Source organism: Eretmochelys imbricata, chromosome 22, assembly GCF_965152235.1.
Source record: "Eretmochelys imbricata isolate rEreImb1 chromosome 22, rEreImb1.hap1, whole genome shotgun sequence".
NCBI classification, from domain to species: domain Eukaryota; kingdom Metazoa; phylum Chordata; order Testudines; family Cheloniidae; genus Eretmochelys; species Eretmochelys imbricata.
This window is the reverse complement of record NC_135593.1, coordinates 11,024,093-11,047,710: the sequence shown is the minus strand read 5'-3', so window position 1 is coordinate 11,047,710 and position 23,618 is coordinate 11,024,093. Positions and strand designations below refer to the sequence as shown.

General features: G+C 48.0%; 1 protein-coding gene across 1 annotated transcript; it reads left to right on the top strand.

Annotated features, from left to right (window-relative positions):
- Positions 1-4,949: 4,949 nt before the first annotated feature.
- On the top strand, positions 4,950-21,947 carry B3GAT1 (beta-1,3-glucuronyltransferase 1). Its single transcript, XM_077839777.1, has 4 exons — positions 4,950-5,091; positions 8,455-8,963; positions 14,631-14,927; positions 21,861-21,947. The coding sequence occupies exons 1-4, from the start codon at positions 4,980-4,982 to the stop codon at positions 21,945-21,947; spliced, it is 1,005 nt and encodes a 334-aa protein (XP_077695903.1). The 5' UTR covers positions 4,950-4,979.
- Positions 21,948-23,618: the final 1,671 nt, after the last annotated feature.

Here is a 23,618-nt window from a genome sequence, read left to right as displayed (position 1 = left end):
AAAAAACGTCAATGTAACTTAAAATGTTATTTGGTGGCAGGGAATTCAGCTCACCTTTGGCCCCAAATGCAAGTTTTGTAAGAAAAGTTATCTTTCAAACTATCCTGTGAATAGAAGTGGTTTGGGTGGAATATAGTGCCTAGCACTGTACAGTGCACCTTCTGGGCCAGCATCCTGTCTGTAACGGTGGCCAGAACCCGACAATGTCAGTTATGGGATAACCTGACCCCAGGGCAAGTTCCTTTCTGATTCCTAGTTGTTAGATGTTTTGGTTCATGCCCTGAAGGATGAGGGTTTGTATTACTTCCCAAGCTTTTTGTTTTTGTTTTAAAAAATATATATTATTGTAATTCTGGCTCATCATCTTATTCAGATAAATATCCAGTCAGTTTTTCAGTCCTGTCAACCTCTTGGCTTCAGTGATGTCTTGCAGCAATAAATGATTTGAATATTTACATAAATTCAATTAAAATGTTTTTATATTAATTTCCTATAAATGTTCCCCCATGCAAACCAGGAAACCCAAACACAACAGCATTAGGGCTGTGCATGAAAAACGGATGATGAAACTGACTATAAGCCAAATTGCAAATCAAAGCAGCCTTGTTTCAAAAGATAAATGACAAAGCTGATGTCAGGTAAACTCAATATTTAAAAAAAAAAATTCTCTCAGTGTTTGTTTATCCTTCAGTATTGTAATGTACTGACTGTGCACTGCTGCTCCCTACTGAATGGAATAAGAACTACTTCACTGTGTGTCATAGTCATGCTTGCAGTGAATCAAAATGCATTTCTGGGAAAGAAAGGCTTTTCAGCCTGAAAGAAACACTTGTGTTTTGTTTGAAATTTTTTGCCCCAAAAAAGCTAATTTTTTGTTTTGTTCTGAGTTGAAAATTTGTTTCGTTTTAGTTTTCAAAAACCCAAAGAGCAATATTTTATCTTCATTTTTCACAGTGAGGGTGGAAAACCCACTTTCTCTTCTCCCCTCCCCTCTTTAGTAGAAGGATGTAAAAGGGAAAGGGTGGGGGGGAACCCAAACCTAAAACTGAAAACCAAAAGGAAACAAATTTCTATTTTGAACTTTCATTGAAAAATAAAACTATTCCATGGAAAAATTTCAGCTGACATGAAAAATGGTCATTTCTTTTGAAAATTAATGTTGTGGTTTTGACGAGCCTGCTGCCAACTAATAATGGAGAGCATCCTTCAGCTCAAGTAGCCTGGGCCTCTTTGGGGGTGCCGAAGCCTCGTGCTTTAGGAGCAGCAGATTCTGAATCACTTCCAGCTGTTTCCATGAGGTGCCATGTGGCCCTAGCGTACAGCATGACAACCACTGCGCAGCATTGGAAGGCACTGGATTGGTTAAAACGTGTGGATCACAGTTGATACATGCAGCAGAGTGAATTTCACCTTGTGTTTTTCCAGAGTCCAGTGGGCAATATGGCAGTGCCACGTCCTGGTGGCCATGAGGAGCCTTGTTTAAATCCAATGCTCACGCCATTTCCAACTGTCCCAGATGAATTCATATAATGTCCTTCTCTCAGACTTCACAAGGTAGTCTATAAAATCAAATTACTTGAATAGTACTGAGCAAATGTCTTCCCTGTAGAATGAAAGACAGGGAGTGTTTTGAATGTTGGCAGGCAGCTGAGGCCACAGAAATGTGGCATAAAGGCTCCAAGTTGGTAGCCCAAAGGGACCTGTCCAGAAGTGGGTACCCAGCCATCACTGCCCTTCAGTGGGGGAGTAGTGAATATTGTCTGACTGCGCCCCTCTGACTTGGTTTTCTGAATCTGAATGATAAACATTAGCTGGGGAATTCCTCCAGCAGGTGGATTCTTTCATTCCTGTGTCAACCCATTGGCTAAAGGGAAGGAAGCAGAAGCAGGCTGGCCCAGAGGCTCATCCTTCCCTAAACCTAGTGAGGCTTGGGGTACCCAACCAGAGCAGTGGTGCATTCTTCTTGCTCTGCTCTGCACTGCACGTGGCTATCCCATTCTAGGATGACCATTTCTTCACTATCCTCTGGTCCTGTTATGCCCTTTCCAGCCTGCAGTCCTATTATTATTGTGGTGATGCCTAGGAATCTCAACCAAGGATCAGGGCCCCATTGTGGCAGGTACTGTCCTGACAAGAGACCTGCTCCCATGTGGATGCACCTTCTAAGGCTAGAGCACTGAATTCTGAGGTGCCTGCCTTTTGCCAGCTGCTGTCCATTGGCTCTCAGAAGCTCCTTAGTGTGTCCATTTCTCCTCCAGCTTTCCAGTGGTACCAGCTGTTGCTCGGTGCATTCACAACATAGGTACTCTACTGAGCAAGGAGTTCAGTCCCTTGAGAGCCGCACACCACAGGAGCTGTCCATTGGATATGTCCCGTGGAGAGACTTTAAGGTTGTATTCCGAAGAGCAGATGCTTTGGCTATGTAAGTGGGTGCAGGTCTTAGGGTTAATGGCCCCGGAGCTCTCTTCCCTGTGTTCAGGAAACCACCAGGGCAAGAGGATGAGGCCAGTTGGGATAAGACTTGATCTCCCCAAGGTGCTGTCTGCGCGGGGAGACTGCCAGGACCCTGTCTGGCTTAGGAGCCAGCCTCTGCTTGTGTGAAAGGGAGATCCTTGCTGGCAAGAAGCCTCCCTTTGTCCCTGGTGTATGTTGTCTGGACAAAGCTGCTCTCTCTGGTGCTGAGAAATCTAAGCTGAAGGAGGCACTCTCTGAGCAACTAGGAGCGTGTTTGGCCACAAAAGCGCCTCCTGGACTCCACCTTGGAACCGGTTGTGAAAGCCTTTTCCTGTTGGTTTACGATGATGGGGCAATGGGAAGCTTGATTCCAATAGATGAGACCCTCCACCACTGGCTGCAGCTTTCCTGATCCTTCACAGGCCCCCTGAGTGTTATTGGGCTCTGTCCTTTTCCTAATATATCTACTACCGGGCTAAGTGGTGACTTTGATTTTACAGAATGTGTCCTGTGATAAGATGCTTGAATGAAGCCTAGTGTGTGTGCCATAAGCCCTCAGAAGGGCATGGTACTTTGACAGAATGGACCTGCAGATCAGACCAAATTGTTCAGGACACTGCAGCATCTTTGGAATGTACAATAGCACATGTCCCACCAATGAGAAATCTTTGGATGTGCAGTTTATAGCCTGCATACAAGCATCTGTAGATATCCTAATGTCCCAGCACAGTGTGTGTGTTTGCGGGGGGGACGGGACAGAGGACTCCCCTTCAACCTAAGAAGTGAGCAAGGTGAGGGCTCCAGAGTACAACAATGAAGGAGAAAAAGACAAATCAGAGGTTTTGCTATGTAGGCAACTATCTTCCTGAACCCAGGGCAACTCACCCTGTATCAGATCCTCCCCCGCCTTTGGCTAGGATATTCCCTGGGTGCCCCCTTGTCACCTGCAATGCAGGGGTTTGTGTGGCTGGCTAAGCCATTCCCCCCAGGGAGCAAGTGCACTAAACCGCTTTCTGTGTTTGCAAACTGTCCACCCTGCATGTGCCGGCTAAGTGCTGTACACTGCTTGCCAAGATAACACCCAGATAAAATACAGTCTGCTTAAAACTTGTGTGTGCTTCTATTGAATCAGACTAAGCCAGTGTGGCAGCTTAATATACTTCAGTCCTGGCAGTTCAGAGAGGGAAGAAATGAATGCAGAGCAAGTCTGCAGGAGGACCGGAGGCTGTGGGAATAGGTTCCTCCAGGTGGCCGAAATGGGAGTTGGAGGGGTTAGGCAATTTGCACTGAGGTTGTTCTAGGGACATGTGCAGAGTAACCCAAGGCATTACAGCAACCTCCCCAATAGCATTTGAATGAGGATCTCCCATCAGATGGGGGTAGCACTGGATTCTTTGCCAAGCCCTCCACCTGGCAGAGAGCAGTGCAGTTCAGTGGTCAGAGCACAGGACTGGGAACCAGCTCCTGCATTCTAAGCTTGCCTCTACCGCTGGTTTATATGTTGGGAAAGTCACTTAATCACTCTGGGTCTCTGCTTCCCTGCCTGTACAATGGGAGCAGCACCTCGGAGGCGGCTCCTGAGGCTTGCTTAGTGACAAGAGATGCTCTGAAGATGTAAAGGTCTAGTTATTGCCCCCTCCAAACTGGCTAGTGCCTCCCACTGGCTAGGGTACTCCCGTATTTCTCCTTTCTTCTGTGTAAAGCTGGGAACAGTTACCATACAGGGGTGGAGAATGTTGGCCTTTTTCTCACTGGCCAGGCCCTGCTGCTTGGGCCTTTTAGAGTTTGCTAGTAGCAAAGCAGATTGCAAATCTGCAGAGGTCAGAACGTGATGTGGCTGTTTACAGCTCATGGAGGCTGGTGTATTGCTGCAGGGCTCCTGTGGGAGAGCAAGAGGCTAATGCAGGCCACAAAGGCAGGTGCCATATGCTGGATATGCTCTGGGATCCATACACACAGCTATTTGCCTAAAGCTCATGCCCAGGTGCCCATTTCTCACCTGGGGGAGGGCTCAGAGGCACTACACTTCTTGGAAACCGGAGCTTGCTTGGCTGTTCTGGGGCATGGGAAATGCAAAGCCGTGAACACCCAGACAACTCTTTTCCTGCCTCCCTGGCAGCTCCTCAGGCTCCTTCCTCCCAGGGAGGACTTGTTAGCACCAGGGTGGTGTCCCTGAAGGGCAGCTGTTCCCAGAGCTTCTCTCTGCCTATTCTCCTTTGCTTTGTGTTTCAGGCTTCCTTCCTGATGGGTTCCTGAAGCTCCCACCAGTGGCTCAGGCTACGCCCCGTGAAAGCACTCCCTGCGTGGCCTCCAGCCTGTGCAGCCGTTGCGTCTCCGAACCTGCTTCTGCAATGGGTGGGTTGTGAGCACTGGTAAGACCTGTGAGCCGTGTTGCCTTTGCTGCTCTCTTTCTGTCCTTGTTCCTTCTTGCCCATTTATTTCTGTTCTCCATGTGCTCTGCTGTTCTGTCTCTGGGGTTTTCGCTGTCAGGTAATGAGGAGCTGTGGGTCCAGTCAGTCTTGGAGATGCCGAAGAGAAGAGACATCCTGGCTATCGTGCTGATAGTTCTGCCCTGGACGCTGTTAATCACCGTCTGGCACCAGAGCACCATTGCTCCGCTGCTTGCAGTGCACAAGGGTGAGAGAAACTGACCAGCCCATGCCACATCCCCATGTCTCATTCCATCCCTTTCATGACAGCCATGCTCATCTCCACCTGTGGCCCATGCTCAGGCAGCAGCCTCCCCTGCTCTGTTACAGGGAAAGCCCAGAGCTTGGGGGGTTCTTGCTAAGCGTCAGATCCTGTGGCTTGGAAGCTGGGCAGTTTACTGTTGGGAACTGGAGAGCTCCCGTGGTCATAAATATACAGTTTGTAAGACAGAGCCTTAAAAGAAGATGTGGACCAATGCCCAATGGCTGTGTTTCCTACTCATCACTGTGTCTCCTGTTCGAGAGTGGAAAGAGGAAATCCCTTCTGATGGTCCCTGCAGAAGTTCATCCTGTAGAAGCTAATGACACATTTTGCAATAAAAACAGTAGCCGAAGCAATGCTGATAAATGCAACAGAAAATATCCTCCAGGGCGTCCAAACAAGCTGGGTAAAGAGCAGTGGACTAGAAGGGGGACGCTGGGTAGTGCATTCCTGAGTCGAGGGCCTTTGGCTGAGAGGCATAGGCCTGGGGAGAGGGAGCTCAGGACTTCCTGCTTGTCTCCCCATCTGGATTAGAACTTCAGGAGAGAGGCAGCCTCTAAATTACCGAGCACCCAAGCCATACAGTGGAATTCTGGTCTGGAGTAACTGAGATCAGATGTGGGTGGATGGTTCTGAGGTGGTGAATTTTTGCTCTGTTGTCAGAGTGGCACCAATGTCCAAGGAGCACAAGCAGCGTCGGGAAGATGCCGCCTTGCCCAGCACATTTGCCAGTATCCCCTCTCTGCCTTTTCCTTGGGCCCTGCTGTCTCCTGGGTTCTATCTTGGAGAGGAGCACTGGTGTATTTGTAGGGAGGGAGCTAAGCTCTGTTTCCCCATCTCTTGCCAATGTTCTAAACTCTCTTCCCCTTACCTCTCACTGTCCACCAGGTCCCCTTCTCCCCTCTCAATTTGGTGTGGCTTTGCCTTACTCTCTACCTGTAGTCTGATGTGCTATTTAAATCTGGCAGCAGCTCTAAGACCTTTTGAGTGGCTTCACCTCCTCCCCTCTATGAACTGTAGGAGAAGGGCTCCTCTGTATTACTCTGCCACAGAACTGGCTCAGGACAGCTCTGAGAGAAGTTATAGTTCTGCCCCCATCCCGAGAGGTCCCCCTCACCCCGAGAGGTTCAGGTGGGTGAGAGCTCTCCCCACGAACCTGGAGGAGTGCATTGCAACAAAGAGGAGCATACTGGAATTGAAAGGCGAGTGTGTTGATGCTATTAAAGGAAAATGGAGTTCTGTCTCCTCACTCCTCCAGGCTCAGCTCAGTGCCCTGGAAGGTAGGAGACACTTCTATAAATGAACAGTGACCTGCAAGGTAGAAGGGCAGCCTTGAGTGTATGATACAAAACTGGGAATGGGTCCTGTTTCCCAGCCCAACTTCTGACTCACTGGCACACCCTAGGCAAAACGCTTCCATGCTCTGTACCTCAGTTTCCTCATCTGTACAATGGGGATGAAGACATTGGTGTGCCTGAGAAGGGTGTGCAGGATAAATTCATTCATATTTGTAAAGTAGCTTTGAGAGACTTGAGTGGGAGGTGCCAGAGATGAGAAGAGCAAATTAGTGTTGGCCAGCATGGTATGTGAGGAGTGGAAGTGCCAGAGGATTTAAAGCTAAGGTCTTGACCAACGAACCCATGTGTCCTGGACAAGTTCCATTCTGTCTAATTATGTTCTGCCTCTGTGCTATCAAATACAGTTCACAGTTTATTCAGGGTGTGAATTGCTTCCCGTGTTTCAGATTTCTAGACTGCTAGGCTGTGCACAGTGGAGGCAATTTATCTTAGAAAGGGCCTGATCCTGGCAGGTACTGAACTGTCCATCAGTTTTCAGTGGAGCTGGGGATGATCAGCTACTTGACATATTGGGTCTTAAGTCACTTGTGGTGTTTACCCCCAACATCCAGGTTGATGGGTGATGCAGAATAACATAGAAGAGTATGCCAAGAATGTAGGAATTGTTCTAGTGGGTCAGACTTATGGTCCATCTGCTCCTGTATCCTTTTGTCCTCTGGTACTTGCCACTGTTGGGAAGTGTCAAAACCCCATATTACACTATTATCACATGCCCTGCAGACAATGCTTGACTTATGTCCTGGACCATAAGTGTTGATATCTCTCATTAAGTTTGATCATCCCTAGTGTAATTATAGATTATGCTCTTAATGGTACTGATGAGAGGGCTGCAGTGCCCTGGAAATGGCAATCATGGGTAGGCTTGGAAGGATTTCATTTTTATTGGTAAACGTCAGTTTTGTTGTGTGCATGCAAGCAGACAAAAGGTTTCCATTCATAATAATCAAAATGTACAGGGAGGCAAAGTAAGAAAAATGCTGCTTAAAAAATTGTTTGAGGTTGAGTTAAGGATATTTACTTTGTGTATTAAGACGTGATGCCAACAATATGCCAACAAATCTGTCAGAATTTATAAAAAAAGTACAAATCGAAATCAGCAAAGCCTACATGTGAAGGTTTATCTCGTCTTAGCCAATATAGAGGGAAACTCTTGGCAAGGGATTCTGAAGTCCTGGTCGTTTGTACTCGTTGCAAGAGTTGTGGTGTTTGTATCTGTAACATCCTGCATATATCCCTGCAAGATTCCTGACCAGGACTTTGGAACAGCCAAATAAGAGACTGCCTCAAAAGACCCTAGGCCCCACCTGGAAGGTTAGTCAGAGCTGTGTGAACACTTGTGATGTGACTAGGTGACATATTTCAAGATCTCAGCTCAGTGCCTGGATTTAAGGAGCACCTCCTAAATGGGATACAATGTTACCCTGGCCAAATCCCAACAGAAGCCAATTCCATTGTGCTGACCCATATTGTCTCTGGAGCTCCCACTGGTTATGGTATTCTTCACTTGCTGTCCTGAGCTGTTGCTATGCATTTGTGCACAGCTGCAGAGTCCTGCCCCGGGGCATGGAATACAAAGTACTTTGGAATCCTTTGGGGTTGGAAGGTGCTGTATTAGTGTCAGAGTACCTGTTATTCTACACCCGTATGTCGCACTCGATTGTTGTATCTTTGGGCCTTCAAAGCTTGCTGTTCTGAGCAGTTCCCTCCCGCTAGCCTGGAGCTGTCAGAACTTTGCCCATGTGGCTAGTTCACCAGCTGCCATCTCTGTCTTGTGGGTTCTTTGTTTCTTGCAAAAGGCCTCTGTTTTCCAGCTTGTCTCCTTTGCTCTCAGACCAAGAGGGTGACCTCCCCTGCTAGCAAGCTGCCTGCTGGCTTTGCCGAGGGAGTGGTGTAGAGGAAACTGTTAGAGGACTGACTGTATGTGTTTTCTTTCTCTCATGCCCTTGTGCAGATGAGGGTGGCGACTCCAGGCGTGATCTGGCCCAAGGCTCGGACTCCAAGGAGTACTGCCTGTCAGACCGCGACATTGTGGAGGTGGTGAGGACAGAGTACGTTTACACCCGCCCGCCCCCATGGTCGGACACCCTCCCTACCATCCACATCATCACCCCCACCTACAGTCGGCCGGTGCAAAAGGCGGAACTGACGCGTCTGGCCAACACCCTCTTGCATGTGCCCAACCTGCACTGGATCCTGGTGGAGGACTCTCAGAGGCGCACCCCCCTCGTCACCCGGCTGCTGCGGGACACGGGGCTGAACTACACCCACCTCAATGTGGAGACGCCCCGCAACTACAAGCTGCGGGGAGACATGAGGGACCCCAGGATCCCCCGCGGGACCATGCAGAGGAATCTGGCCCTGCGGTGGCTGAGAGAGACCTTTAACAAAAACAGCAGCCAACCTGGGATTGTTTACTTCGCTGACGACGATAACACCTACAGCCTGGAGCTCTTCGAGGAGGTAAGATGCAAGCAGGGCCTGCTCAGCTGGGTTACGCTCCCCTCCATCCACATTCCCTGAGCTTGCAGGCCTCCGCACAGGTCCCCGGAGGCCAAGCACAGGAGCATCCATAACAACATTACTGCTTGCAGCACAGAGTAACAAGGCACTTGGTGTCAGTGACGTGCTCCAGCCAGCAGGTAACACGGTTACACACTCTCCTGAGCCCAAGGCCTATCATCGCCACTTAGTTTAAGTAAAATACACCCCTAAAGCAATGTCATTTAAACCACCTCTCAGCATGCTCTGGCGCCCGGGCACCAGGCAGTGAAAATGGAGCACATTTGCTAATGTCAAAGGGACCAAGGGAAAAGTAGTGCAGACCCCACATTAGGGTGAGGGGTCTATGGATGGGGGAGGGGGTACCGGGCATTGCTGTTTGTGCCAGTTGCAGAGCCCATCATCTTGGATTCATTGTGACCCTCAGTTACCACTTCCTTCCAATGAGCCCCAGGTCTATGCTGCCCCCTTGTATGAACTCCCTGCTCCCATCATTCCCCTTTAGCCGGTCTGCTTCATTGATTTCTGTGGGAATGGTGGGCAGCACCACATGGCAGCATTGATCCTCTGGCAGGATCAGGCCCTTAATTGTCTTAAATGGAAAGCTCTCTGGCATCATCTAAGCTGTTCAGGGTAGAGCCATCTGGTTGGCTCCTCCAGTCCTCTCTTCCTCCACTTTGCAAAGCTGTAGAAGTATGAGTTATGGTTGCTTCTCGCTTAATTAGTACTGTCTGGAAATGCATCCACTGTGAAACCTTCACTGGTCTCTCTGGGCCTAAGCATAGGTGAGTGTGCATGTGAGAGACAGGTCTGGATGGCTGTAATTTACCCTCTAATGTCCTTAAAACAGTGACTGTGTTAGAGATGGCTCACAGGGCTGGAAGGTAGCTATGCAAGTTAAGGGCAGCTGTGGAATGAATAGGTTCAGCAAAGGAATAAGGAGCAATGGGTTTACTGCAGTGTGATCCAAGGCGATAGGCTCAAGGGATGATGGTGACATCTTAAACTATGGCACAAGACAGGAGTTCCAAGAATGCACCTAGGGCTTGACCCTGCAACCTTTACTCATGCGAGTAATTGAGCTGAAGCCAACGGGACTATTCTCATGAGTAAGGGCTGGAGGATGGGCTTGTGGTTCAAGTCCAGGACTGGGACACAAGAGATACGTTGAAGCAGGTTTCAAATAACTGGGACTTGCATGACCCAGGTCTAGTTTGAATGGTCTCTACATTCCCATTCAGTTCGGGAACAGCTTTCACTGCCTGCGACCAGCCTATAAATATCCCTTCCTAGATAGCTGTGTAGGAGTCCTTGCACCTCACCCAGTCGGCATGTATTGGACAATGCTTTCACTTGTTGGGCTGCAGCATGCTCTCTTGGTCAGTGGGGCGAAGTTCCCCCCTGTACAGAGCACCAGCACAACTGCCACTTACATCCCACCAAAGTCCTGGCAATAGGACTTACATGGCTTTGTGCTTCCGTATGCTTTACGGGGGAATTTAGTCCTGACCCTGTACCTAGGGCATCTTCTCCAGATCACACTCCATTTGGCTTGTACCATCCTACTTCAGGCATCATTGGGATTTCCCTTGTTTCCTCACTGTTTGCTTGTCCCCACCTCAGTGCCTTTATTACTTAAATTCTGTCTCTGGCAAGAGCCTGCTCTGCATAGATCCCTCTGGGTAAATAGAGCCCTTTCAACGTTCTCTGAACAAAGTCAGGCAGTACAATGGTTGCCCTTGCAGGACATCTTGTTCAGAGACGCACTGTGCGATTGTCTCCCCAGGCTGCCGCACATGCATGGAAAGCAGGCGTTTGTCAATACTTGTTTGTTCTGAAGAGCGTAACCCTTCAGATTCTGCCACTGAGTTGACTAAACCTAGGCTGTAAACATGCAAGCAGTGCTCGCCTCTGGGGCTGCTGATTTGCAGCATCCAGAGACAAATGGGCTCCCAGGTTTTTCTAATTCAGCTCAGGGAGACAGCTAAAATCTCATCCTTGATGTCTTCCACTGTTTCCTTCCAGAAGTGGCTTTGAGAGGGGACTGAATTTATCTGAGTCCTTTCGTAATTTCTCTTCCCATCATGTCTGTTCTGCGTGTTTGTGTGTGTACATGTGCAATCATGCTCATCTAGATGTTACAGAAGATAAGCATCAAACCTGGTCTGATCTGTAGTGCACCTCCCTCTGGGCCTTGCCTGTAGATGTGCGAACCTAATCTCAACTGGGAGGCATCACTCTCTTTTTCAAGAGATGCTGCTGAATTGAACCTCAAAAGGTTCTATTCACAGTGTATTATACCACCCAACAATGATGCTACTTTCATTGAAGTGAAGGGTCGTGAGAGTCCAGAGGAGAGCAACAAAAATGATAAAAGGTTTAGAAAACCAGACCTGTGAGGAAAGGTTTAAAAAAAACACAAAACCCTGGCCATGTTTAGTCTTGAGCAAAGAAGATTGAAGGGGGGACGTAAGTCTTCCAATACGTTAAGGGTTGTTATAAAGAGGACAGTGATTGCTGATCTTCATGTCCACTAAAAGTATGACAAGAAGTAATGGGGTTATTTTGCAGCCAGGGAGATTTAGGTTAGCTATTAGGAAAAACTTGCTAACTATACCAGTAGTTAAGGGCTGGAATAGGTTTCCAAGGGAGGTTGTGGAATCCCCGTCATTGGAGGTTTCTGCTAAGAACAGGCTGGCCAAACACCTGTCGGGGTGGTCTAGGTTTACTTGGTCCTGCCTCAGTGTGGGGAGCTGGACCTGACTTCTCGAGGTCCCTTTGAGCCCTACATTTCTGTGAGTTTGGGGTGGTGATAATGGCTGAAGATAGGGAGCTTAGTATGAAGTCTGCATGGAGTGTATTTGACGGTCCCTGCTCCAGCACAAACATGTTCCAAAGGGAAGGATTCTATTTGTCTGGAGGTTGTGTCTGTTCGTTCAGAACAGGTTTCCTGTCTCTGCCTTGCATCTGGCCTACAGCTCGGGGTTTAGTGTCCCCATGAGACTGTCAGTGCGTTTTGGAGAGGCAGGATTATGTTCCCAACAATGCAGCTTTTCATCAGCCCCAGAAAAGACAGATTCTTTAGGTTCCATCATCACATTGACAAGGGCACACGAATAACTTCACAGGGAACCAGAGACTTTAAGGGCAGGAAAGATCATGCCTCCATCCTTCTAAACAGCAAGGGCTTCTTCTCTGCACTATGTTGCAGTCCATTTTTAATATCCCCGGCAATGAGGCTCCCACCACGTCCCTTGGAGGCTCTTAAATTCACTATTGTTTTAAATGTCCTTTGGGAGATAGTGTCTCAAGTGGTTAGAGCTGCAAGCCAGGACTCCTGGCATTTAGTTTTATCTATGCCACAGATCCTCTGGAAGAAGGCAAGTCACTGCTTTCTGCGCAGGTGCCTTTCTGTTCCCCATCACTGCAATCCCTGTGCACGTCTCGTACATTAACAAAATTATCCTCGTGGGGGTAGGGTCATTATCCCTATTGTGTGTATATATAGGGAAACTGAGGCACAGATGAAGAGACTTGCCAATGGTCACGTAGGGAGACTGTGGCACAAGCAAGAACTGAACCTGCATCTTGAGTCTCAAATCAGTGCTTTCCTCACAGGACCCTCCTTCCTTCCTTTACGCCTGTCTCCTCCACTATTAAATGGGTATCGTAACACCACCTTTACCGCCATGACATGAGGCCTGCTTAACATTTGCAAAGGGCTTTGGAAACCTGAGCAGAAGTGTTTTTTTAGTTTCACCCCTTCACTGCTAGTTCTACACCCCCTATGAACCTACCCCCCTCCCCCCCCACCTCCTTGGAACACACTTGCAGACATGTAGTCACTGTTCTGAGATGATTTGTTGCCTTGCGCTCCTGGAAGCTCTTGTGGTACAAGACATGATGATCCCCTTCCTCCTCATTCACTAGTTGCCATGCCAGAGGGTCCCTTGTTCAGGCTCTCTTTTGAGGTACATTTACTGCACCCATCACCATGGTATAGGGGCACCTATTCTCTCCCCCCCACCTGTTTCGTAAGGTCTTCTGTTTTATCTTGCATTCATTTGCACAGACTGGTGTATTGAGGTCAAGGGGGCAGGTTGTCATCTTGGCCATTTGGCACAGACCTAAATCCCATAGCAAAGAACCCAGCAAATGAGGTTTGTACATAAGACTGCAGGCAGACCAGGCTGAATGCTGTTTCAATCCAGCTGCCTCATTACTTCCTTCTCTGTGGCAGGTTCTAGCTACAGCACCAAGCGCTACCCTGAAATGAACACTACCTTTTAAGAAGGCATGAGGGCCCGTTTGTTAACCGACATGATGTTGTCTCTGGATTCCTCTCCTCTAAGGTTGTCAATTTTGATTGGACGTATTCCTGGAGGTGTCATCACATGATGTAATCTTTAACTAAAGATTAATCTTTAATTCCTGGAGACTCCAGAACAATCCTGGAGGGTTGACAACTCTCCCCTCCTCCCCCTGAAACCTACCTGCATTAAGAGGCACCAAGCAGCCAGTGAAAGGGGCTGCACAATAAACATGGGGGACTAGTTCCTGTGGATAAGGGCTGCCATTAGCATGTGTGTAATGCAAAAGGGCAAGTGCCTTCAGCTCTTCAGGTCTCTCACTGTAATTAGCATTCATGAGATTAGCACTGGGAAATCCCCAGTCTGAGGGTCTGGATGAAAAGCAGAAGGTGCAGCAGAGGGAGCATGCTCCTGCCAGCAGAGCGGAGACAAGACAAGGGATAAATTGCTGCAAAACCTCATCCTATTTGTTCGGAGTTTACTAGGTAGCCAGACTTCTAAACTGCCCCTCATCTGAGAACCACGTTTGTAGTAACTCATTCCAAATGTTATTCCATTTCCCATCAATGGTGACTCACAAAATGGAGGCTACCCTGAATATCACTGGATGCTAATTCTCCTCTACAGTTTAGTTTCCAGAAATCTAGTCTTCCTAGCTCTGTTGCTAACACACCATGTGACACTGCACAAGCTCTGCCCCCATGCCTTAGTTTTCCCATCTGTAAATGGGGATGATGATGCTGACCCATCTTTGTGAAGCGCTTTGAGACCTGTGGATGAAAAGCAGATTTTAAAACCTTGGCTGTAACCCTTATTTGCTACTTTGTTCATTGCATGAAGCCTTTGCCACAATGAGGTCTCAGCAGGAATAATTAGTATAACTGTGCATATGCATATTTGCTAGCATCTTTACCTGAGACTCTCCAAAGCACTTTGCTAGCCATCCTGCAATGCAAGGCTTATCCCCTTGTACAGTTGGGCAAATGGAGGCATACAGAGGTTAAAGTATGTGGCCAAGGTCACAAAGGGAGCCTGAAGTGGAGCTGGGAACAGAACCCAGCCTTCCTGGCTTTCATTTATAGTGCCTTGCTTCTCTGTGTCCACTGGCCTTTACCTGCTTCAGAACACCCAGGTCTGGTGCTGCAGTGCACGCAGAGGTCTTGCTGGGGACTGTCCAGAGTCCCTGCACGTTGCATATGGGGTTTAAGTAGTTGGGACTGAACACTGAGTGTGTGTTAGCAACTGTCAGAGCGGGTGTCCTCTCCCATCCCGCACCACTCCACGCACTCACTGTGCCCTTCTCTCTCCTTGCCCCCAGATGCGCACCACCAGGAAGGTGTCGGTGTGGCCGGTGGCCTTTGTGGGTGGCTTGCGCTACGAGTCACCCAAGGTGAATGCAGCGGGGAAGGTGTATGGCTGGAAGACTGTTTTCGACCCCCACCGCCCGTTTGCCATCGACATGGCAGGCTTTGCTGTGAACCTCAGGCTGATACTCCAGCGATCTCAGGCTTACTTCAAACTGCGAGGAGTGAAGGGTGGCTACCAAGAGAGCAGCCTTCTCCGGGAATTAGTGACCTTGAATGACCTTGAGCCGAAAGCTGCCAATTGCACTAAGGTATGGACTCTTTCTGGTACATGGACCCACTCTTCTGCATCTATCACTAATCACAATTGCAAGGAAATGCAGAAACTTGAAAAGGGAGCATAGGAACTGCCATATAGGATTAGATCTGTTGTCTAACCAGGCCAGTATCCCATCTCCCATCCCTCAGGGTTAGCCCAATGCCCATCCAGTCCAATATCCTGTCTCATGCAGTTGCTGGTACCAGATGCTTCAAAGAAAGACACAACCTGCTCTCCCCCCACTTCCCCCCATAAATGGGTTATGAAGTAAAATACATAGTGGGGAAGTTTCATCTTAAGCTCAGGGCCTTAGTGGCTCGCTTCTGCCCTGAGTGTGAGGGTTTATCCCCTTTATAAATGTCTCTGCTAGTTATGGTTACTCTACATGACATCCTTACTGTTTACATGAATATCTAATTTTTTTTGGTCTCAATGTCCTGTGACAGTGAGTTCTACAGATGAATTATGCATTGTGTGGAAGAGCATTTCCTATATGAAATGTGCTGCCTTGCAGTTTCATTTTCATGTATAGTAGAGAACACCAAAGTGAATTTGCAGCTATGCTCCCGCTTCTCAAAAGACGTTGCAGGAAAGCATTGGTTTTAGAGAGGTGAGGAGGAAAAGAATAATGTCCTGCATTATGCTGGGAAGCAAACAGGCATCCATGTGGGGTGTGGTGGCAGAGATGGGATCCAGGGCAGAGCTAAAGAGGCATGAAGCAGAGTTGACCGGGACGTTTGCATCAGACAGTCCATCTGCTCTGCTCACCCTCTCTGCTGCTCTGCCTAACAAGAACATGACAGTGACAATGTGTCCTAAGACGGAGGGAGGTCAGCAGTGAGATCTAATGCTAGGGTGAATGGGGGGAGGAGGCATGTTGTGTAGAACGCACTCCAGATTGATTCCCTCTTAGAACGGTAAACGGACAGGGTGTAGCAGGCAAGGGAATCCAATGTCAGGCCAAAGCTTCCTTGCAAATGCTTCGAGCCTGAAGCTGGCGCAGCAATGGCTATGCTGCCTCTAGAAATACACACAGAAGAGCAGCTTTTGATGTGACGGTAGCTGTCAGAGTAAGGCATCGTGCTGGAAAGCTGGGGCGAGAGCAAGGCCAGCTGCGGTGGGACACGCTGTCAGGACTTTGTTTCCAGACAAGGGGGAGATCGTGTTCCTTGAGTCAGACAGGAGACAACTTCTGTGCTATGGGCCAGGAACTGAAGAGGTTACAGCAGCTGAGATTAGGATCGGGCTGTTTTCTCTGTGACAAGGCAGTGGAGATATCACAGGGACTCGGTTTTGAGCCGGACGCACCATGATCCTCTCTCGGCACTTCGGGTGTCCTGCTTTGTGTCTCTGCTTCCAGCTGCCACCAGCCTCCCTTCAGCAATTATCACATAACTCATCGGCCCAGCGTGAGGTAGACAGAGACCAAATTCAGCAGAGGCAGAGCTCAGAGAATTCTACACAACAAGCAAGGGCACGACAGCAGAGATGCCTCCCCTTCTAAACACAGGAGCTGAGCAGTCTGTGTGCCTGGAGAGTGATGATAGCAGGGTTTAGGGTAGCTAAGAAGGGGCAATGCATGCTTGGAAACTTGACCTTGTTAATGGGAACGGCTCTGCGGTGACCTCTTGCGGGGGTGGGTGGAAGGAGAGTAATTTAAGCTGTGCTGAGACCCTCAGCATCACCGCTGGTGGGTGTAGGCTTGTTCAGAATCCAGCCCTGAGAGGAATGATGGTTCAGGGGTTAGGGCACCAGCCTGTGATCCCAGAGATCTGGGCTCCATTGCCTGCTCTGCCACAGACTTCCTGTCTGACCTTGGAAAGTGAAGGGGATAAAATGAGTGGCAGTTGGGCACCTAAAGGCCTTTGAGGATTGTGGCCTTAGCGTGTGTGCCTCAGTTTCCCATCTGTAAAATGGTACTTTTCTCAGCTTCACAGAGGTGTTGAGGATTAATACACTAAGGATTGTGAATCTCTCCGATATGATGGTTAATGAGGGCTAGACAGGCACACAGGTAGACAGCCCTTTACCTGATGCCTCCTTAGATGTCCCCTGTGTGCTGCGCTGGTATTCATTTTTAACGCTCTCAACTCAAACACACAAACTGAAGCGCCTGCAAAAAGCTTATTTACTGGCCAATAAATAAGTCCTGTGTTGCTCTCCTTGGCTTAGTACCTGCCTGAAAGAGTGGGAACGAAAGATGATGATCTTAACTGTGGGCACTGCAGGAATTTCTAGACAAAAGGAGGCAGCCAGCCCTGAAATCCCTGCCAGGAGCTGCAAATGCGGAGAGGAAAAAATGAAAAGAGAGCTTTCTCCATGGAGATGGGGGGAGATGTGCTTCTCTGGGAGAGGCAGACTTTTGTTTTGAATGGTTTGGGTAGCAATTTATCAGTCACATTTAATTAAACGCCCACGTTCTGCCCCTTCTCCTGTCTCTCAGCTGCATTGTGCACCGGGCTCCAACCTCAGGCTAAATCTGTGTGTTTGAGACTGTGTTTGGGTGATGCGGGTGAAGGAAGCCAGCCAGCCAGCTGCCTAGTGTTGGACAGGGATGTTTTGCTGCTGCTGCTTCTGAGAGGATTAGAGAGAGGCCGAGTATTTCTGGACAGAGAGAGCTAGTATTAGATGCCACAGTAAGTGTGACCAGCTACCACCAAGGCTACAGGCTAGGAAGGATGGGGTTGATGGGCAAGAGCGGAGCTTCCTCACCAGCATCTGTGGAAGAACAACACTGCAGCTGTTGCAGGATTTGCGCTGGCTCTTTGAAGAGAAATAAATCCCTTCCCTACGTAAGATGGAGAATCTGGGTGAACCCTGGTTCTCGCCATGTATTTTCCAAGATGCAGAAAGGAACTGGCTCTTTTTTTTTTTGGGGTCACAGATCTGATGTAGCTCAAACTGGCCCTAGGACAGAGCGACTCCAGCAGGATTCCACTGATGAAAGCAGGAGGCGAGAGGGGCTCCTGGGGAATAACTTCCTTCCTTCCTTGTCAGATTTCCTGTGATAAAGTGTGTGCACTGAATGCAGTGCAGATGGAGGGGGAGATCAGATCGGCAAACTCCATTTGTATTTATTCTCTCTCTCTCTGTGAGCTGAGCAAGTATCTGCTAGGGCAGGTTTACTCTCCCTTTCTGCTTGAGTTATTCCCCAGTGTTTGGGACGCCAGTCTTACAGGGCTGCACTTGTTTGGATTGATTGCAGATGTTCCTAGGGCAGGGGCTGTTCGATACTCTAGCTGCCATTGGTCACACAAGGTCACATGCTCTTGCTTCTGGTGCCAGACTGGCTAAGCCTGACTTAATAATCAGGAGGAAAAGGCCTGAGGAAGCCCCTGAGGCTGTGACTCTAAGGCAGTGGTTGCAGATAAGCAGAATTTAGAGGAATTTAGGCTTTGTATGGGGGACATGTTCAGATTTCAGCCATCAGCACCAGTGCAGTCTCCGAGTTCACATAGGGTTAAACTGCTGTCACCTGCACCAGGGCAGCTTATCCCAGTTATGAGCAGGGCAAAACTCTGGTGCAACTAGTGCCTTTGCTTAACTGCACTAGGGGGTTTGTGCTGGTGCAGTTACACCAGTGGCTGGGCTGGTATTAACGCCCTAGCATAGACAAAGCCTTATTTTAACCCTTTTTCTTTTCTGGGCCACACATGCTTTGTTTGAAGCTTCAACCCTTGGTCCCATTAGGGCTTCTCTGAGCCTTACTGGATGGGGAAGGGCACAAATCTTGACGTCAAAGTAACTATGGTCATAGCTATAGTAGCTACTGTCTGAGCTTTGCCTGGTTTATTTGCCTCTGGTCAGGGTTTAGAGAATCCCCCTGCTATGTCGAGCAACATCCCATCCACTAAACTATCCCCCTTTCAATGCAGCTAGGTCCTCTGATTCTTAAACTCAGTTACTGCCTCGGTTTAAATGCTGCAGCCATGTGTAACAGGAGATATAGCTGCAAGTTATCATGAGTGAATCCCATGAGAGATATTAACGGGGGGACACCTGTGATTTGTAAAGTACTGTTCAAAGCGCTCATTGTGCCAAGGGCTGTTACAGACAAGTCTTTTTGCTGTTGCTGCGAGCACGGTAATAATACAAATGTGAAAATAAGTTTTGAGACATGAGGGCAGACTTTAAAAGGCCTGTAGAACTACTGTATTAATAACACAGGTTGTATTTTTATGTATGATCCAAACCTTGTATATAGCAATGGAAATGCATTGTCCTCAAAGTTACAGACAGTTGGCTGAGAAATGAAAAGCTGTTTCTGTATTTGATGGTTGCTCTGTACTAGGTGATAATTCCAGTGACCTTACTGAAGAGCATGGTGTAAAGACTTAAGTAAGAGTTGTACAAAGCACTGTATATTATTTTTAGAAGCCCCTTGCAATCAGAGATAGGGAGCTCAATTTCAGTATTTACCTTGATGAAAAAGTACTATAGAAATGACCCCAAGCTCTGCGCTGTTGCGATTGCAGGGGGCTGGCGTAAAAGGCAAAGTTTTACAAAAAGGTTCCATTCTCTGGGTGGGGAAAGCAGCCCAGTCCAGGTTCTTTCCAGTTGTTGGAGGCAAACAGCTCTATTAATGTTGCAGAGAGAGATTCATCTCTGCTGCAAGTGTTGTGCCTGCTTAAACCAGAACTGAATTTAGCCTGCAGGCTTAACTGGAAGGCTGTGAGTAACAGAGAGCTGAGTATTTAACCACAGGCAAGAGGAACGTGCTGAGTTCATCCTTGGGAAGCAATACCATGCTCTTGCAGGTCTAAGGAAAAGCAAGCCAGCACCTTTGAGTACAAAAGATGGATCATGGAAGCTTGGATTAAACATGCAGTGTATTGTCATAGCAACAAGAGGGGAGCCCTTTCAAGGTAAGAAATATCAATGCAAACTGGGTTAGAAAAGCGGGAAGCTGTAGCTCTAAAGGGACCCAACTGCTACCATAATGCAGGTGCTAGGAGCAGAGGGATAAGTAGTAACCTTTATTTTAGTGTGGGTACAGACTGTAAACCAGCTTCCAGCTCTGTCTGCTTAGACATTTTAATAGAGTGACTAGAAATCTTGTGTGAGACAAATTCCCCAAGTTAAAAATGTTTCTTGAATACATTTCTCATTTGTGAAAGTTTTGATTTAAAGATTTTTCCTTCCCCTGCCACTTTTACAGAGGAAAGCCCCAACAACTATCACTTTCACTAATACAGTCAAAATCTGACAATTTTGAAATTGTTCCCTTAACTATATTTTATCCAGTTCTACATTATATACCACACTGAGATCAGTGCAGAACTGTTTCCCAGTACTGTTTAGCTGGCCACTATGAATTGGCTCAAATTGGGTTAGAGGCTTTAACAGCAGCAGACTAATATGCTTTGTCTGGCTAGTGTAAGTAGGGCTAAACAATATTAAACTGGATTAATAGGTCTTTAAACACCCCCCCCAAATGCAAGTAATGGCCCACTGCCTAAGACAGTGTAGAGAAGTGGAGGAACAGCATTTTCTGGCTTGGTCACTGCGCAGTAGCAACACCTCAGTATCTGTCTACACTGCAGTCACATGGTTGACTGCAGCTCAGGCCCTTGAGCACTTATCCAGCATTTTAGGTGGACTTGTACCTCACCCCACTGAAGCATGTGCGGCTGCAGCTTGACCTCTATGAGCTGTACCTGAATTAGCTCACTAAAAATAGTGAGTATGCGTAGTGTGGGCTTCAACAGTGCCTACGTAGCTGGAGCTGAAGCCCATGCTGTGGCATACGCACTTCCAGAGCAGGCAGGTATACCCGAGCTGTGATTTTGATGGCCAAATGAACAGCGCAGAACATGAGGGGCTGATCGGTGGGAAATTTAACCCATTGGTCCCTAGTGTTTCCAGAGGATTTGATTTTCAGCAGAGTTACTCAGTGCATGCACCCCAAAATGTGCAAAGCAGACATCGGGCACTGAGGGCTGTCTCTCTCTGTGAGCCAGTGTGAGAATCAGAAAAGAAAGGGAAGAGATCCCTAAGCAACAGTCACCCAGTCTCTTGGGGATGCTTTAGAAGAATAAATGGATAGTAGACTCCAGCTGTTGCTGACAGAAAAGCTCCCACTAGGAAGTGAGAGCCCCTCCAGTTCTGCTTTTTCAAAGGTACAGATGGCTTCAGTCCATGTAGATGGTGGCCTGAACTGATGACTCAATGTTTCCTTCCTGTTATACCTAATAGTTACAAGGAGTGTACAGAGCAACAAGGTGCCTTTCTATTTTCAGCCCAGCTATCTGTTGTACAGGGAGTGGATGATGCTGTTGCAGTGGCTTGATATGCAGCCACCACGGATATGCCTATGGTGCAGCAGGAGTATAATAATTACTAGCTCAGATAGACATACATGCAGTAGATTTGATTAAGTGACCATGATAAAAATGGGGCAGTAGCCACAGGCTGCGGCTTCAGCGAGCTGCCCAAATGCACACCTAGGGTCTTGAGACAGGATTAGGCCCTGCATAGTGACTACACTTCTGTTTTTAGCCTGCTAGCTCAAAGTCACCACATACACACCTACTTGAGCTGGAAATTACATCTCTAGCTGCAGCCTTGACACTTTGAGTTGGGGTGGGGGAGCGTTTGTCTCTGTAAACACAAACAAGAATTTTGATTCCATAGTGATGAAACAGCCCAAAATGAGTGCAAAGGATGATAAGTCTTTAGTGGAGGTTGGTTGATAAATAGATAGAAGGAGCAGGTTAATGGCCTGAGACAGTATCCTGTCAAATGGGTAATTTTTGCACATGGTGCATTTCAGATGTCAGTGGCCACAGGCCAATCTGCCTAAGGCTGTGAATGCACCATTACACTCTAGGGTATGTGGTTAAATAGCACTATTGGTTTAATGTGCAAGAATATTTGTTAGCATAATGCAGAGATGCAGCTAATGACTTCTGTGGGCTTGGTTCAGATTCTAGTCTGGCACACAAGGACGGAAAAACCCGTGCTGGTGAATGAGGGAAAGAAAGGCTTCACAGATCCCAACGTGGAAATCTGACGCTGCATGGCTGAGCGGAGATCAAACAGGTACACCCTCCCGTAGCTACCCAGAGAGAGGAGAGGACTGAGAGAAAAGAATGAGCACTGGAGAAATTTTTCAAGGAACGTGCTCTCTGAAAGCCAAGTTTGAGAGAGTAGAAAGTATGTGGGGAAAGGATGGGGTGATATTTAAAGGGAAATTATAGAGCCAAGGAAAGTATTTAGAACATGAGGGTGAAAAAATCTTGAGAGGATAATGGTCTGGTTAATGGAGGGGGCGGTGAAAGTAAAAAAAACCTGAAGCTAGAAGGAAATGGAGAGTAGAGTGCTGAAACAGGGAAAGGTTTAGAAGAAAACTTTACATTGAGGGTTTGTACACAAGGCAACTTACTGCATGGCAAGCCATGTTAATGTATAGCACACCACCTTGCCATGCAGTAAAAGACCCTGTGGACCCTGCTACAGTACAGTGAAGTCCCACTAAGCTGCACGCTCCATTGGGACACAGTGGCAGCCTGCACTGTTACTGCAGTTGCTATATACAGCTGCTTTTTGTAGAGAGGACATCACTTTCTGGGCCTGTCACATACTCCTTTTGCCAACACCCAAAAAACCATGTTCTCAGACAGGCTTGGGTCAGCTGCAGGGAGGCCAAGGGGTAACCTACCCACTGGTTGTCTTTCCTTTGCAGAAGATTCTCTCATCCTGCAGGCTCCTCTCTACAGCAGCCAGCCAGACACACAAGCAGCTGCCAGGACGGCTCCTGACTTCCAAGTGTTTTAAATGTAAGAAAAACAAGCAAGTTCGAACAACAAACCATACCTGCACTGCTCAGACTCTCCCTATCTTCCTCCTGGACTCTGAACAGAACCGGGCCCTCTGGAGACAGAGGAACAGCACAGACCTCACCTTCAGTACAAGGTGCAAAGCCTGCAGGATGCTTGAACTGGAAGGAGCATGTGCAGGGCACAATGCACTTGGGAAGAGGCCCACCTGGAGCTGGTTTCACAGGGTGTCATAGCAAGGATGAGAAGCACCACAAGGAGTGACACCTTCTTCTGGAGACACACATACCTTGTGTCTGTGTGCAACAGCCTCAGCAGCTCTCTGGCTGTGGAGAGGACACCTTTGCCCTTAATTTTGAACCTAGGTTATTCAGTATTTATTACACTGCACAAGACTGGGTTTTGGGGAGGGAGAAAAGCAAGGCAGGTAAGAGCTAACCACCAAGTATCTCTGCTCTTTCCAACTTGTCCCCCTTTCATCAGCTCTATGGCTTGGAGGGTGGTCTGACATACCTCTGTGTATTTGTATTGATTTGTTTACAGCACCTGTGACCATGTTCACTGTCCATGCTAAACTAATTGGAGATGAGTCCTAATCCTCCATCTCAGGCCTATCTCTAGTGCTAACCTGACTGAGCCAAGCTTTAGGTGTCGGGCTCCCTGAAGTGCGCACCTACCTCCAAGAAGTGTTTTTTTAACAATATGGGAGGGAACCACTCAGCATTTCACTGAATGCTGCTGTTGTCTCCAACTCCTACCCTAGGTCTAATTTCCACTGATTCCTTCTTTACAGTGATCAAACAGACCCACTTCCCACCTTCTTGAGTACATTTAGTGTCGATATGTCCCATTTCAAGGCCACATCATGCTACCAATAAAAAGCCACTGGAGCAGTTCCATACCTG